Source organism: Perna viridis, chromosome 4, assembly GCF_037379345.1.
Source record: "Perna viridis isolate PV_CMFRI_1.1 ecotype Kerala chromosome 4, ASM3737934v1, whole genome shotgun sequence".
NCBI lineage: Eukaryota > Metazoa > Mollusca > Bivalvia > Mytilida > Mytilidae > Perna > Perna viridis.
Window position 1 is genome coordinate 36,226,048 of NC_142448.1, and position 15,937 is coordinate 36,241,984.

The window sequence follows — 15,937 nt, forward strand, 5'->3', positions numbered from 1 at the left end:
TGAAAAACCATTGCTTAAGCATTTATAAATTGTGTGTTATACTTAAATATTCATAAAGTCATTTTTTATTTCTAAAATCAAACAAAATTGTCAAAAAATTTAAGAACATGACCTAAAACAACAAAAGCAAACCAAACAATCGCGTAAAATTGAAAAAAAAATCACCAAAATTAATCAACTCGTTGGAGATGAATAAAGATATGATCCACAAGAATGTGAAAAGAACAATCTAATTTGTCATGTTATTTTGTCCTAAACACGGAAGCGAAAATCAGGTACGATGACCAACATTGATCATCATTTTCGATTTTTTAAATATATGTACAAATATTAAATAAATTGGAAGCTTCTTTTTGATCATCTTTAATTCACTCATCGATTATGTTACATCTATTGGAAACAAATATTTACATATAAAGCAAGTTAATTGCTTTGATGTAAAGATCGAGATCATAAAAAAAATTACATACACGCAAACGGTTTTATCAAGTAGCAAAAATATGCAAATCCAAAAGCAAATATTAAAGCATCAGTTCATTAAGAATTTTTGCAGTTGTTTTTGATGTGAAAGTTTAGTTTAACTTAAATCCTAGTGATATAAGTGGTCACGACCGTCATGTTGTATCTATTAATGACGCATATTATGCATCTTTTTCTTCGTTCCCTTGTGTTGAATATGCCAGGAATTATGTTCTGTGTTAGAGAGAATCGACATTACTTCTTAAAAATAATCAAGGAAATCAAGGTTATAGCGGTAATCAAACAAATGTAATCCACGGACAAAGACCAGACATGGAAAACAGACGCACCAAAGAACATGAAGTAACTAAAATCATTCATACAAAGTTACAAAAAAATGAGCAACTCCACTAAAGACTGGGAGCATGGACCAGATGCACCGGTAGGGTAAGCATCCTCTGCTTTTCTAGAAACACCCGCCGAGTTGTCCATAAAAAGTCAGGGGTAGACGAAAGAGGAAAGGAAAACTATGACACGTTAAACAAACCAGTTTTCATGGCGCAGATGGATACACCGTAATTAGCGTTTTTAAGCTGCGCAGCAGTATAATTGTCGAATAAGATACAAACGCACATAGTGCAGTTATAACAAGAAGCGGTTATGCCAATATCATACGCCCTGAATTATTCACGGTTAAGATAAATTCATTATTAAAGAAAATGAAATAATTGGAAAAACTTCAGATACAGCATAAAGATTTGACTCATGCGCGGAACAATTTATGCACACTCGTAAAATCTAGGCGTTATTCGGCATTTGTGACATTATCTTGGTTATTCATTCTTTCCAATTCATTATTCGATTAATATCTCCCCTTAGAAATTCATATTACTTTTTTGTTCATGCTAAACCATCCTTTTTTTCAGATTTTCTTTTATTTGGATAGAAAATCATTGAAAACGATTGATAAATGGACTGTTTTTTTTTTATCAAATACTAACATGAACATTGTAATTTCTGGTTACAGTCTTATGAAGAAGTCAAAATCAGGTAGAATGCAATATCTAAAAGATCATAGATACTATATCAAGTCCGGGGTAGACAAATGATGAAAGAAAACTTTGATACATTGAATAAATCAGTTTTTATGGCGCAGATGGATACACCATAACGATCCACGAGTTCATGATGACGACCATAAGACTTCTGTGGTGATATCTTCAATCCTGTAGCAACGTAACCCTGTTCCAAAAGCCTATTTTGTTAGAATTCTAGCGCGATGCAAACAGTCTGCGTAGTTTCGGCAAGCTCTGGCATAACGTATAAGTTGTGATATGAACACTCCATACGCAGGTGTTGAAGGAATGTTACCACAGATGAACGGAAAGGTGACAATTCTGAATGAAAATTCATCACGTTTGTCGTAAAGTTTGGTCAATAGTTTTCCTTTACCATCGATTTCTTAGTGTAGGTCAAGATATGATGCTGACTTCACAGTGTCTGTAGTATCCTTTATCTCAAGTTCTTTGGGGTAGATGCGATGTATCAAATCTCCGGAATTAGAATTGTTTAAAGATCGATTGTTTTAACCTTCTGCATTCCCGGCAATGCAATTATATTTGATACGTATAATTTTTGTTGTTGATATGGGATTACTTGAGCAGATCATATTTATATAAAGACTTCAGCACATAAATGTTCGTATCTGCGCTGATTTTTTGGCGTAATCATTTTACCAACATGAGATTAAATATGTGATTCTGTGAAATAACATAATTGATACAACAAATGGTGTAGTTAAGGTTTTTTAATGCGCAAACCATTTACTTTTTAAGTGTATTGTGGAAATGACCGATTACAATTCATTTCAATTGTTCATAGTGAGTAACATAAATTAAGTTAAACAGATGTTTATTTTAATAAGTAATTGCTGATTTTTTATTTGGTGTCAAAACGTTTATAATGAATATAAAAAAAATCCGGCAAAACCTGACAAAAAGATATTGTTAAATAAAAAGTGTTCGAAGTTTGGTAGATTGTCGATGTATAGATTGTTCAAAGGTATCGATTGTGGCCTCGATGGGCATTTTTTTACTTTTCTGTAGAAACTTTACTAGTTAGTTTGCCATTACACAGATAAAATGTTTAATCTCGTCAGGACATTCATTAATTGTACCAAGTCAGATGGCGTCAAAATCGTTTGAATTGTATAAATTATTTTAATAATATCGCAATAATTGCAGGTGATATTCCTTCTGTCCTTTTCAAACATGTACAAGTCAACTACAATATACAAAGTTAAGTAGCATTTCAGCTAATGATCATGCAAAATGTGATTCATTGGTGAAAAGCCTACATATTAATTTTGAATTCTACAGTGCATTCTTTACAATTTTTATCTCCTATAAACAAGGGTTATATGAAAAGCCATATGTTACTTTCTCTTTAAGATGCCATTTTGAACAAAATATCAAAAATAAAAATATGTTGGCTTTCCAACCACGAATCACATTTTGCATGATTTTTATTATGAAGTGCTATTTAACACAGGAAATATGTTCGATTTAGGCAAGTTTTACTTTGTCACTTTTTGGGGTTGATACAATACAAAGTATCGCATCGAGTTTACTATTGATTTTTACGTTCTTTTTAAGTCGTTGAATCTTTGCATGATAATAATATAAGGTATCTTATTTAATACAAATTTTTCATAAAGATTCAACATCAATATTCTTTTAGTCGCAATTTGATTTAAAACGGGGAAAATAAGCAGAATAAAAAACAACATTAAATAGACCTTGTTAATTTCCAAATTTCATGGAATCCCACATGATTCCCATGATTACATGGAATACTAACCCCTTTTTAAAATATCGAATGCAGAACTATACGAAAACAAAAGGTGAAGATGTTTATTTATGTAACAAGATCACCTTACTAAACCTTCTTTGTGGTAAAAGAGAGACAACCCAGTATAATTCGTCGAACAAACAACATTTGTAAATGTCAATATACTTTGATACGTACACTTTCAAGTATGGTACGCGAGAAAGTAGTAATACTCTAATGTAAAAACTATTTATCGACAGGAAGTATAATTTAAAAAAAATTAAAGCAAATTGGTCACATTAAATTTTAATTGGTAGCAGTAAATAAAATTTATTTGGATTAGATTCTTCAAACACTACAGTTAACATTTCACTGACAAATAATCTGTGGAAAAAAGTAATCAAGGGAACCAAGGTTATAGCGGTAATCAAACGAATGTAATCCAGGGAGAAAGACCAGACATGTAAAACAGACATACACAACAAAGAACATAAAGTAACTGAAATCATACATACAAAGTAACAAAAGCAAATGAGCAACTCGGAAAATACTTGATTTATCATTTAGGTTAAATATTAAATTCGATAACATCAAGATGTCAGGAAACTTAATGCATTTTGTGTAAATGAATAATATTTTTCACTTGATAAGTGAGAAGGAAATTATTTCTGATATTTCAAATTGTGTAATAATCGGGAAAATAACTTTACACATATTGTTGTTTTGCATCATAAAAATGATGATTATAATGACAAAAATTGTGTCTTACGTTATCATCATCATCATCATCATCATCATCGCTAATACTATTATTATAGCTATTATTATCATTATAAATATTTTACCTTTTTATAAAGCGCAAATATTGATTTGTAGTTTCTTTTGCCTGACACTTTGTAAGAGTTATCGTGTGTTTATTTGTTTTGATATAGTGGGAAATGATTATAGTGTATTCTTAGTACAGAAATGACTATCGTTACGTAATCATGTAGCGTATGTAGACCGAACAAGCATCATTTGTTCGATGGGTTTTCTACACCAAGAATCTACTCTACCATAGGCAGTTTCTGATTTTGATATGGACTGCCAATTAAGTAATCAATTGAACCAAGCTACTACTGTTCGAACTAGTTGAATATGTACGATTTTCGAAGGGGTTATGGTTGGTCTCGGTTTGTAATCAATGTTCATTGCCTAACTCATTAAAGTCACCATATGTTGATAATGTGGTAATATTGATTGCATATAAAAAGTACTGATATTGTGAAAATGCAACAAATGCACCTAGATTGAAAAAAAGACGTACCTTCAGAGATAATCACGAGGGTTTCAACACACCTTAAAGTAAGCTCTGAAAGGCCCCGAGAATAAAGAAATAGAATCCATGGTAACAGATCAAAGTAACATTAAAACGAAAAATAACGACACAAAGTGAAGACATATGAATGACCAGCATAAAAACTGATTTGTATAAGGCATTGACCACCCCTTTAATGTAAGATAAAAACGCACACCCATAATGTAAGATCAAACACGAACTGAAACAATTACACACATCATAAAATTCATTCAATAATACATTAAAGTTTCTCCATGAAATACCTTAACATAAACTATAAAGACTAAATGCCTTAACGTTTTATTTGATAGCACAGTTTTATTTAGAATTAAAAGGGTAACTTACCAAAAAGTGATTATTATTCAAATTTGTATATGCATTTAGCTAACGTTAGATGTCAAGGAAATATATTTCATTCCTGATAAAACAAAACATTAGTGCAGACATACCAGTGCATTCTAAGTTTTTTTTTTACAATCATGAAAAGTCGCGTAATTGTAGTGTTAACGTTCACAAAACATCATATAATGATACCATTGTTTATCTGGTAGTCCTAATATTTTCGGAATTGCAAATTAGTTAAATACATACTATGAATGTGCAGTCTTTTAACTTATTTAAAATTTGTATTTAAAAAAAATTTATTTAAAAAAATTGTTATCGTGAAAACATGCCAAAACATCTTTTACGAATGTGAAAGGTTAATATCACCACCTGTATAGTTATGCATATTCAGTTTATTTGTTTTCAATTTTTCACAACGCCATTCTATTTTGGAAAAAAATGTACAAAACGACAGGAATATGGTTACTTGCACAGAAAGATATGTACAGGCAATAATCAGACTCAGATATGTATATAGAGATATTTGTAGAATGTATATACATATCAAAGATAGGAAGAGTATTTTTTGGTTGATAAAAACTACTTTATCTGATTTATGATGTTGCCCTACGTTAATACAAACCTATTATAAAAACGTTCTAAGATAATCTGTTTGTATTCAAATCTTTAAAGCAGGAAAATATTAAAACATCACTCGAAAATCCTATGTAGTAAATCCACATACATTAAAAAGGGAAAAAATCTCAAATTCGACAGAAATTTCACAATTATCTGTCAAAGATTTTTCTTACTTGCTCTGTAAGTAACTTTAAATTCTTGATACCTCAAAGACCGTTGTCGGTCTCTTTGGATAAGTATTTTCCTTAAATTTACTAAGAACACTACACGTGTTGCTCCGTTGTTTATTTCTGCTTTCAGATGTGTTGGATGTGTTGTAAACCCCTTAAACGCTTGTTTGGTCATACATATTACCGTCATCTCTATGATGTAATCGATTCCGACTTGCCACATCATAAACCTCGGAAATAGAATGATCGTAAATTTTTACGTCATCTACGTTTTTATAACGTCTATCGTTTGAAACGTCGTAGACACCTTCTATTGCAGACATGTAGTGAGTTTTATCCTTTTCCCTTTCTTGTTGTTCCAACACGAAATAGTTTTGATTTTGTGATTCTGTTTGCACTTCATTAGGTTCATCCCATGGGTTTGAGTAATTACTAACGCCAACTTCAGACAGGGAATTTATATTACCAGTATTAAAAACGGGTTTCGGTTTCTTTTTGTTTCTTTTATGCCTGTAGATTTCAGATATAAATAGCCATGTCATAAATCGCTGACGTAAAATAATTTAAGATGAACGTTCGATGATATACTTGGAAAATTGAATGCTTACAAACTGTGAAAACTAGTATTTTATTATAATGAAAATTTCAAAAGTAGTACAGATTTTACAAGCACGAGTTAGTCATTTGGTCAAAGACGTCAAACAATGCTTCATAAAACAAATACTGATTGGTTTATGTGTTACTTACACAGGATCAGTGACCAGAATGTATTTGAAGCTTTTTTTTTATCATCTTTTAACTTTTTAACTTGTAACACTGCTACCAAATGAACAGCTAAATTGTTATTTACACTTATCATTTCGGCTGTGAAAAAAAAAAAACAAAAAAAAAAAAAAAAAAAAAAAAAAAAAAAAAAAAAATATTTGACGGGTTTAACCTTTAGACGTCTTTTCTCGTTGCGATAGTTATAATTAAAAACTTGTTTGTGAACAAGTAGCTTTCCATTAACAAAATGAAATAAGATTTTCTTTTAGTCTTACCTGATGCAAAACGCTGTTGTCAACAAAACTAATACGACAATTAACATACTTGTACCACCAACATACATACCTGAAAAAAGAACACCATATGTAAAACTATTAGACTTAATTCTCTGTATTGCACATGGTAGAACGTCTCGGTGATACACTTAGTGTCCTTTTTCGATAGTTTTGGTTTTGCTAGTATACAATTGACTTTTTTGCATTTGATTCTAAAGCTGCTGAGAGGTTATAGCATATCGAAATTTGCAATAAGTACGATTGGTATATTTTTCATTTGATATCACTGGGTTAATACCGCTGTTAGGGGCCCTACGGTCCCTCGGACCCTGAGGATATTCACAAACGATTAGTAAGACTTGTCTGACCTCAAATTATATAAGAAGGTTTACGAGGATCAGACCTATCGGAGGTTGGGTGGTCGTTTTGTATAACACAAACAAAGCAAAAAATAACGAAAGTTCCTAGAACAGCGTATAATCAGCTTTCTTGGGATTGCTCAATATTGTTTGTCCCTGACGAAGGCCGTAAGGCCGAAATTTGGGCTCATATTTTTGAATAATTGTAAGTTTTATTCATATTTTATTTGTATTTAGTTCCTTTTTTACCTTTTAAACATGGCTATTGTTCACTAATTCATTATTCTTATACAAGATTTTATTTATCATATTTATCAAAATTTGCAGTATTACTAGTTTCATAATATCTAAAATACTGAAGCTTCATTCCTTGTCTTGCACATGGTAGAACCTCTTGGTGATAGATTTGGCTTCCTATTTCAAAAGATTTGGTTTTGAAGACTCCTTGTATACGATTGAACTTTTGATTAAAATTCTTCATACATATTCGATTCTAATGCTGCGGATGGAATGATACTCCTTGAAACATGTTTACAGTATATCGAAATTTGTATTTACGTATTAATTTGATTTTTAATTGAGTTGTTTCTAATTGATTTATCGTTGGTAGGTCTGTTTTCTTCATACCTGTTGTTTCTTGGTCGTTGGTTTCTGAAATTAAAATACACATATAGCATACAACACGTGCGTGCATGCATCTTAAATATAATTATTAAAGAAAGAAGACATTATACAAAAAAGACAATGATCATCTATATGTTTACATCAGATTGTAATTTGTACACTTAGTATACAAAACAATTCATCTTCTATTGATACAATACCTTTATGAATATTCCAGTCTTTGGCATGTGGGGCTTGGGTTGTCATTGAATGGGGATTTGCAATGATGGGACTAGGTAAATCAGTTTAAGAAAGTTATTGGCGTGAAAGTATATCAAGTTTTGAAAAGCAGTCGTCTGAATATTGAAAAAAAAAATAATAAAAGTTTAAAATTGAAGGAACAAAAATTGTTAATATAGAAATATAACAATTGGGATGTATTAGGCAGAGGGATACAATAAATATGAAATGGGTTTTGTGTGGTGTTGTATTGTGTAAATGTGAAGTTTTTACCATTCAAAAGCCAGATGCGTGTTGATATTGTTTCAAGCAGGATATTATTTGTTCAGTTTTCCTTGTTGTTGTCACATCTTAGGATCAATGCGATGACATTACCAACGTTTAATCCTGAGCACAAGACCATGTGTTTCTGTTAGGTTGTTGTTATTATGTTTATGCAATGTTAAACGATTTATAAAATAAATCGAGACAAAATTACATGTAACAGTGGTTTGGTTTTAATCTTAAATTTCAAAAGAAAAGAATCATTTTATATACAATGGATAATTTTGTTTTCTGAGAATCACTGTAAATTACTAAAATTTTGTATAATAGCACGTTAAAAACAGTCAAGAAAGACGGAGCGTCAGTGACGTCCTATATATATATAGACTGTGAGACCAGAACAATGAATGGCTACAAATATTCTGGCGGAACTTACGAAATTTGTCGATACGGAAGTAGACGATTGCGGAAGTGCGGAGACGCTGTTTTGTCTTAAAAAGAACAAAGAACGGACTAGAGGAAAGAGAAAGGAAAACTATGACACGTTGAACAAATCAGTTTTCATGACACAGATATTTACACCATAACGATCCACGAGTTCATGATGACGACCACAAAACTTTTGTAGTGATGAGTTCAATCTTTTAGCGTCATAACCCTGTTAAAAAAGTACTTGGATACTTTTAAATAATTTGTTTCAAACCATTTAGCTACGTACTGAAGTGACATTAAACAAAACAAAACTATTGAATAAGACTTTTCAAGACTTTTAGATTCAAAGATAGAAGAAAGGTAACATTGTACATGTAATTGTAATAATTCAGATTGATACGTCAAGTGTTTTGGCGTTGTCATTTAAGAGTAATGTATCATTGACATTGCGTGAAAAAAAATCCAAAATCTAAAAACAAACTTTTATTAATGACTGCGCACTAATAACATAAAACTGCAACCGTTTCTTTTAATTCTAGTTTGGTTGTCTTCTAACAAACAGCTCTATATATGATACATTTGTATAAATGACGTTATCATTCATATGTAAAATATTATCTTACCAAGGCATGTAACAGTAGCATCACCAATACTTTCACATAATCGTTTTGAACTGTCACTCAAATCTGGCTCACATTTATAAGGATCATTTTCACCCTCCTCGCATTGAAATCCATAAGATATTCTTTTCAGGTTCGGGTTTCTATCGATGAAACCCGCTTTTCCAGTTTCAGAAATATTCAGGTATTTGCAGACTATACTTGCCAACGGGTCGGTCCAGTTGTTTGCACAAACAGTAAAAGAATCATTTCTATGATGGTGAGTTAAAATAATTCTTCCATCTCGCCAAATTCCAACGTCGTAAATATCTCGATTTTCTGATTAATAGAAAATTATAATCTTACCTTTACTGTCTTTAAATTATGTAAGAATGGAAAAAGAAAACGTTTGTAGGGTTTCCTTATGTAATAGAACTGGCTAATGTACAAATATCCATTTCCAATTTCGACCACCCATAACTAGTATGTGCAAATCTCGGCTTTAATCATTTTTTGGAAAGACTCACAACACATTATGAGATATTGGCATGCATAGATAATGCGACAGCAGCTAAATTGTCAAAATTGACTTCTTTTAAGAACTATCAGATGGACATCTGTATCAAGATAGATTGGTAACTATCTAATATGAACCTCACTGTCTGTTTATGATGACATATTATTTAGTTAGCTTGAGTTCGACTATTGCATATTTACTTTGTTTAGATCGAATGAAAGTGATTAGAGTAATAGGCACATAAATTGAACGTAAATTCTCCGAGTAATTATGACAAAAAAAGTAGATACCTGATTTTGATTTATTCCAAGACATGATTTTTGCTGTAATCTGTGGTGAGGTTGTAAATGTAAATTGTGGTCTTTGGTTTTCCTCGGAACTTGGATGATCTGGTGTGTAAAATAATCTCTGTAACTATTGACATTAAAGTTTGTATCTGTATGTTTGCAGCGACTTTATTTAGCGTGTATAAAAATTAAAACAAGAATTTAATTTAATTAAAAGATGACAGTCTTTATGTATTTCCTAAATATTAACCGTTGAAGATGGTAATTAGTATTTAAAAGCGTTATTGCTTGTTCATTCTTTCAGTTGTACCTGCGAAAAAGGAATATTAATTACCAAAAATCAGAGCTACATAGAGCCAATTGTTATGGATTCTAGATTTGCAATTCTTTTTTCAATAAGACATTTTAGATGGAATTTCTGTACTTTTCTTTAATCAAGGTTTCGGTTGATTTTTAAAACTTTTGAAAATAGTAAATTTAGTGAATATATTACCTTTTGCTACGCATCTATATACTACATGAAGTGAAAATGGAAAATAAAAACAGAATGTGTCCATTGGTATTTCAGTACCTACACATCTCAAATAACGGTTATCGCAATTGTTTTTAAAATGGTCAACAAAGCACTTGTTGAAATATTTCATTCCAATTTCTCGTGTATGAGGTGAATCAAAGTATTCGTAACTGAAGTGGTTAGAAAAAATATATCCCATCCAGCATGACAGTGGCTCTAAATCCCCGCAAATGGGTATCTCGTAGTTGATTTGAAAATGAAATTTTCCCCACCATGCACCTGATAAAAAAGAATGCCTTTAACAATTTAAACAAACGAAAAATGCAGCATTTGCGAAATAAAAAGTTTGCATTTTAAGATGGTAGGCTATATGTATTCAAGATTAAACAATAAAACATTGGTTTTAGCTTTGTAATTAGATATGATTTGTTTATCCCCTTTGCTCTTTAAGAAAATTGTACTCTTTTGAATAAAAAAAATAAAATAAAATATTGCAGCACGTGTACTGTTTTATGATATATATTGACCTAGATCATTCTTACAAAAAAATAATCTTCAAAACATTAACTGTCTTACGGGATGTCAAAAGGATAAATTAGCAATACAAAAATTCAGTTGGTATGAATGATGCAAATACAAGCTTTACACCAAAGCAATTGCCCTGATCATTTAGTTTCTATTACATTTATACGAAACAAACACTTCTCTAGGTTTCAGTCTGCAAGAGCTGTAATCTTCAGTGGATATTTGACAATGCGATGTTCTGTTACACTTCTTCATGAGCAGTTTAACCTCGTTTTCACATCTGTTGATTTGATCAGGACAGTTTGAAGTATATTTATTAAATGCGGCATATATCATATGAATCATCTCCCCTTCATCACACTTGATATTCTGTCGGTCAGGTCCGAAAAGATATATGTTATCTTCAATAAATAAACATAGCAAAACTTATTATTGCTTAACATTCAACTTGACAAAACGAATCAATGATTATGTTTTGAAAACTAATATTGTGTAGTAATAACATTTTTATTTTTCAAGTGAAAGAGCTGATTTATTTTGTGTTTTGATTTTTTAATCAGGTTACAATTATATGATGGCAAACTGTTTAAAAGAGTTATCAAAGGAACCACAGTTATAGCGGTAATCAAAAGAATATAATCCAGAGACAAAGACCAGACATGAATAACAGACACACACAACAGAGAACATAAAGTAACTAAAATCATACATACAAAGTAACAAAAGCAAATAAGCAACTCGGACTCCACTAAAGACTGGGAACATGGAGCAGGTGCACCAATAGGGTAAACGTCCTCTGCTTTTCTAGAAACATCCGCCGAGTTTCTCATAAGAAGTCAAGTCCGGGGTAGACGAAAGAGGAAAGGAAAACTATGACACGTTGAACAAATCAGTTTTCATGGCGCAGATGGATACAAATAACAGTGCTGCTAGGACACAAGTATGGCCTTCATTATTTTTGCGATACATATGAAAAGGATGTCCATGCAATGAGTGGCACATGACAAATTTTCTTTAAAAACACCCCCCTCTAATCACAAATGCATCCTTTCTCAAAGTTGAAAGCTTGTTTTTGATAATTAACTGCACCGATTAAAGGGAATACAATGTATTTAACATTGAAAACATTGATATTCATTGAAAAGGGATATAACTCTTAATTTTGGGCAAAATTTGGTTACTTTGTTAGAGAAATGTAGGATCATTTTCCGAACCATCCATTGTCGATTTAAAATCTTTATACTATATGACAAACATAAGATGTAAACATTATATTGGAACAAACAAATCAGTGGATGGGAAAATGTAAGTCTCGCTAGATGTTTACATGGACAGTCTAAAAAAATTGAAAAGGAAGAGTCAACCGGTGATCAGTCAGTAACGTCAAATCTTATTCTAACTTAAATAATACGAATTTAAAGGAAGTATCACCATCATTTATTTCTTATTCAATTTTTTCTACATTGTTTTGAAAACAATGGGTTCAATGAAGATGCAGTTGTTTAATTGGAAAAGACATGTGTTTAATTGATCAGTTTAATCAAATCAATAAATTTATTAAACAAGTAATCAATTACATTATCAATAAAATTATTTTGATAGAAGAATTAGCTAGCCAAATTTCGACAAAAAAGACCCGAATCGTCATTAAAAAGATGATTAAATTACGTCAAAATAATAATAAAAAACCGCATTATGAACTTCCACAAAAAACCGGAAGTGACATTGAGTGCTCAGTTAGCATGTCCATTAGCATGTCCTTCTCCGCCAGCGGCACCTGCTATATTGCAATTGAGTATTATCCGGCAATAATCTAGCAACATTAATGCAATTCTGTGAACGTAGTAGATAACTTGGAAATAATAGACAAATATCCAAAATTAAGGTTACCAAAAACCACCATAACCCATTATCAAATATTTTTGTTGACATAGAACCATAAATGTATTAAAAAATTTCAATAGAAATAAAGTTTTTATCTCTCTGATCGCACAAACACTAACGCAATAGCACGACGTTTCCAAATAATAAATAAAATGAAATAAAACGAAAATATTAATATCTTAGTCGGACCTGCGAACAGATTTTCGTGTACCTCGACTATAGGACATATTTTAAAAGTATATTTTATTATGAAGTATACACTGAAACTCAAAATAAAAAGCGTTTAAAAATGCAAAGCCATGGTATTGATACAAGAGCAAATATTTATCATATTGAAGTGTGCTATGATCAGAAAAAATATCAATATCAATCACATCTTCCTCTGGTAGAGGAGTGATAAATCTTATATCTTAAAAACTGGTAATTTTAACACAATCTCAAGGTAGCGGTGTGATTAATAATTTTGATAGAGAACCGTGGTGAAAGCTGTGATCTATAGCCACTTTGCGGTTAGAATGGTAGTCACTCCCGTAAGATGTCGAATCTAATTGAAGATTATCTGGGAGATTGAAACTTCATATTGGTCGATCAGATTGTGATGTCGACCGTAAAACTTCTGTAGTGATGATATTAACAAAGGCTGAATACACCCCTGATGGAGAAGTTTATTTGACAATATCCCTGCTCTACAGAAAAAAAGTCAATGTAGGGATCACATACTTAGCAGGAACGGGTTCACTGTAAAATGCTACATAGGCAGGAGATGTTGCCACTAAGAAAAGAAAAAAGTTTCTATTGGTAAATCAAAACCATCATATTTTTCATAGTATACATGTACAAATTAAGGTATAGGTATGAGGCAGACGAAGGCGTATCAGTTGTCCCTTTAATTTCAGGTGATATGTAAGCAATCCTTGAAACTAGGATTATTCGGAGATAAAATATCATCTTTATAACGGAAACTATAAAACCATTTGTTTGCTTTCCTTATCATTATTTTACTGAAATATAAGCACTTATATGTGAGAACGCATTACCTATTAAAATATGTTGTTTAGAAGTGCAGATGAAAACTGACTTCATTTTCCTTAATCATGTCAAAATACTCTTACCGGCATATGTAAAATAGAAATGAAAGCACACTATCCAAATTATAAGAAAAAAAGTTCTCATATTTCTCCATGTTATGTGTTTCAACAAATAAATATTCATAAGCTAGTGACAATAATGAAATGTGTACGAGGACGGAAACCAAGATACATTTCCGTATTTCCAGAAGAGGTCAGTTCAAGTGTAGTGCGAAAAATCATATAAGAAAGTTTTTAAGTTTTGGACCCTGTAAGAATCAGACAGTAGGTGAAACATGGTATGAAAAACCTATCATTCTGATAGTGTAATTTGACTATTTGTACCATCAGAATCTAGGAAAACAAACAAGATTTTCCATATCATGCTGCACCATTGAATTACCATTGAATTACAATTTCGTTGAAATGCACCGAACATGAACTTATTATTATTACTATTATTATTATTATTTATTATCATTGGTGTTACTAAATGATGCCGTAGTCACTTTTCAGAATCATTTTTTTAAAATAGCTGCAACCATGTCACACTTCTGAATACAACAATGTATTATGTCTACTCAAAACGACCAGAATACTTTGGGCATGCCAATTAAAATTTCGTGGTACCAAGTATTTTTCTGTTTTTGTATTTTAATTAGTCTTAGATACACTTCTTTGTCAATAATTATCACTACTTGATTTTTTTGCACTGATTCCGAGTCTCGGTTTGAAATAAGACGCATTCCATTTCAACTTGTTTACTTATTACTTATATGTTTAAATTCATATACAAAAACCTATCAGATATTGTTGGTATTTTTACAGAGACAAATTTAAATGCATGTGAACTGTTATTCCTAATCAGCTAATACAATTATTTTGCTTACCTGAATAAATACGATGGAACTGTGTCATTATCATCCAAAAAAGTAGACACAAGTCTCTTTTCTCCATGCTAATGTGTTAGATGTTTTAGATATCTGATTTTCGTTTTCGCTCACCTAAATTAAACATTGTTCAAATTTGCTGGTAATTTTATTTTGTTTTCTCTTGTTAAATGAAAATGTCACATTTCAATATCATGTATCTCGATTCTTAAAAACTTCTATAAACATAATAACAATTAAACTTATAAACTAAGTTGTTAAAAGTTCCTGCTTTCAAGTATGTTTAACAAATACATTATTATTAAACAGATAACCTTTATTTACACAATTTAATAGTTAAAAGAAATAGTGTTTAAATAGAAAATCGGAAATTTCCCCCAAGTACGATAAACAAAACCGGATGTATACACCTTACATCTCAATTAAGTTAAGAGTTTGCGTTGTGAAAATAAATGTTACTTTGAATAAGTTTCGGAGGTCAATATCCTTCCTTTCATCATAGCTTCGGTGATTATGACTTCATACTTCATATTTTAAGAAAGAAATATTTCCTGTAAACATCTATGATATCAAAAAAAGATTAGTGGAGTGGAGCGAGAATTAAGTATTTTTAAAACACAACGCTAGTAATGCGTAATTGTTGTGATAAAAAATAGCCAGTGAAACTTTTTTTTTCTTCATTGCCAAAGAAATCTAGTTCGTTTATGATTAGTTTCTAAAATTTTCTGTTGAAGGTCCATCATAACCTTTAGGATAAATATGAGCTTAAGTGATAGACCTTAGGTCAGAAGATATATCTCTTGAAATCAGTGATATGTTTGTACGCACTGTCCTCTCTACAAATGTATTATATTCAATTTCACCAAAGACTATAATCAAGCTTTTATTTGGAAAAGAATGCAATCAACCTAAGTTATGTTCATGCTGACGTACGATTGATGTAAAATGCTGACTAC

At 31.2% G+C, this 15,937-nt stretch overlaps 1 protein-coding gene across 5 annotated transcripts; it reads right to left on the bottom strand.

The window, feature by feature from the left end:
• Positions 1-2,658: 2,658 nt before the first annotated feature.
• Positions 2,659-15,306, bottom strand: LOC148619929 (uncharacterized). 5 transcript variants are annotated; one of them, XM_088580378.1, is made up of 9 exons: positions 14,982-15,306; positions 13,745-13,796; positions 11,299-11,541; positions 10,595-10,894; positions 10,105-10,203; positions 9,322-9,636; positions 7,718-7,810; positions 6,801-6,870; positions 2,659-6,270 (listed from the first exon to the last, which is right to left on the bottom strand). In XM_088580378.1, exons 3-9 carry the CDS (start codon positions 11,483-11,485, stop codon positions 5,916-5,918), a joined length of 1,419 nt encoding a protein of 472 aa, XP_088436504.1. In that variant the 5' UTR covers positions 11,486-11,541; positions 13,745-13,796; positions 14,982-15,306; the 3' UTR covers positions 2,659-5,915. The 5 variants fall into 5 exon arrangements, with proteins under 5 accessions (XP_088436504.1, XP_088436502.1, XP_088436501.1 ...); XM_088580376.1 differs by lacking the exon at positions 13,745-13,796; XM_088580375.1 differs by lacking the exons at positions 13,745-13,796; positions 14,982-15,306 and adding an exon at positions 14,137-14,781.
• Positions 15,307-15,937: the final 631 nt, after the last annotated feature.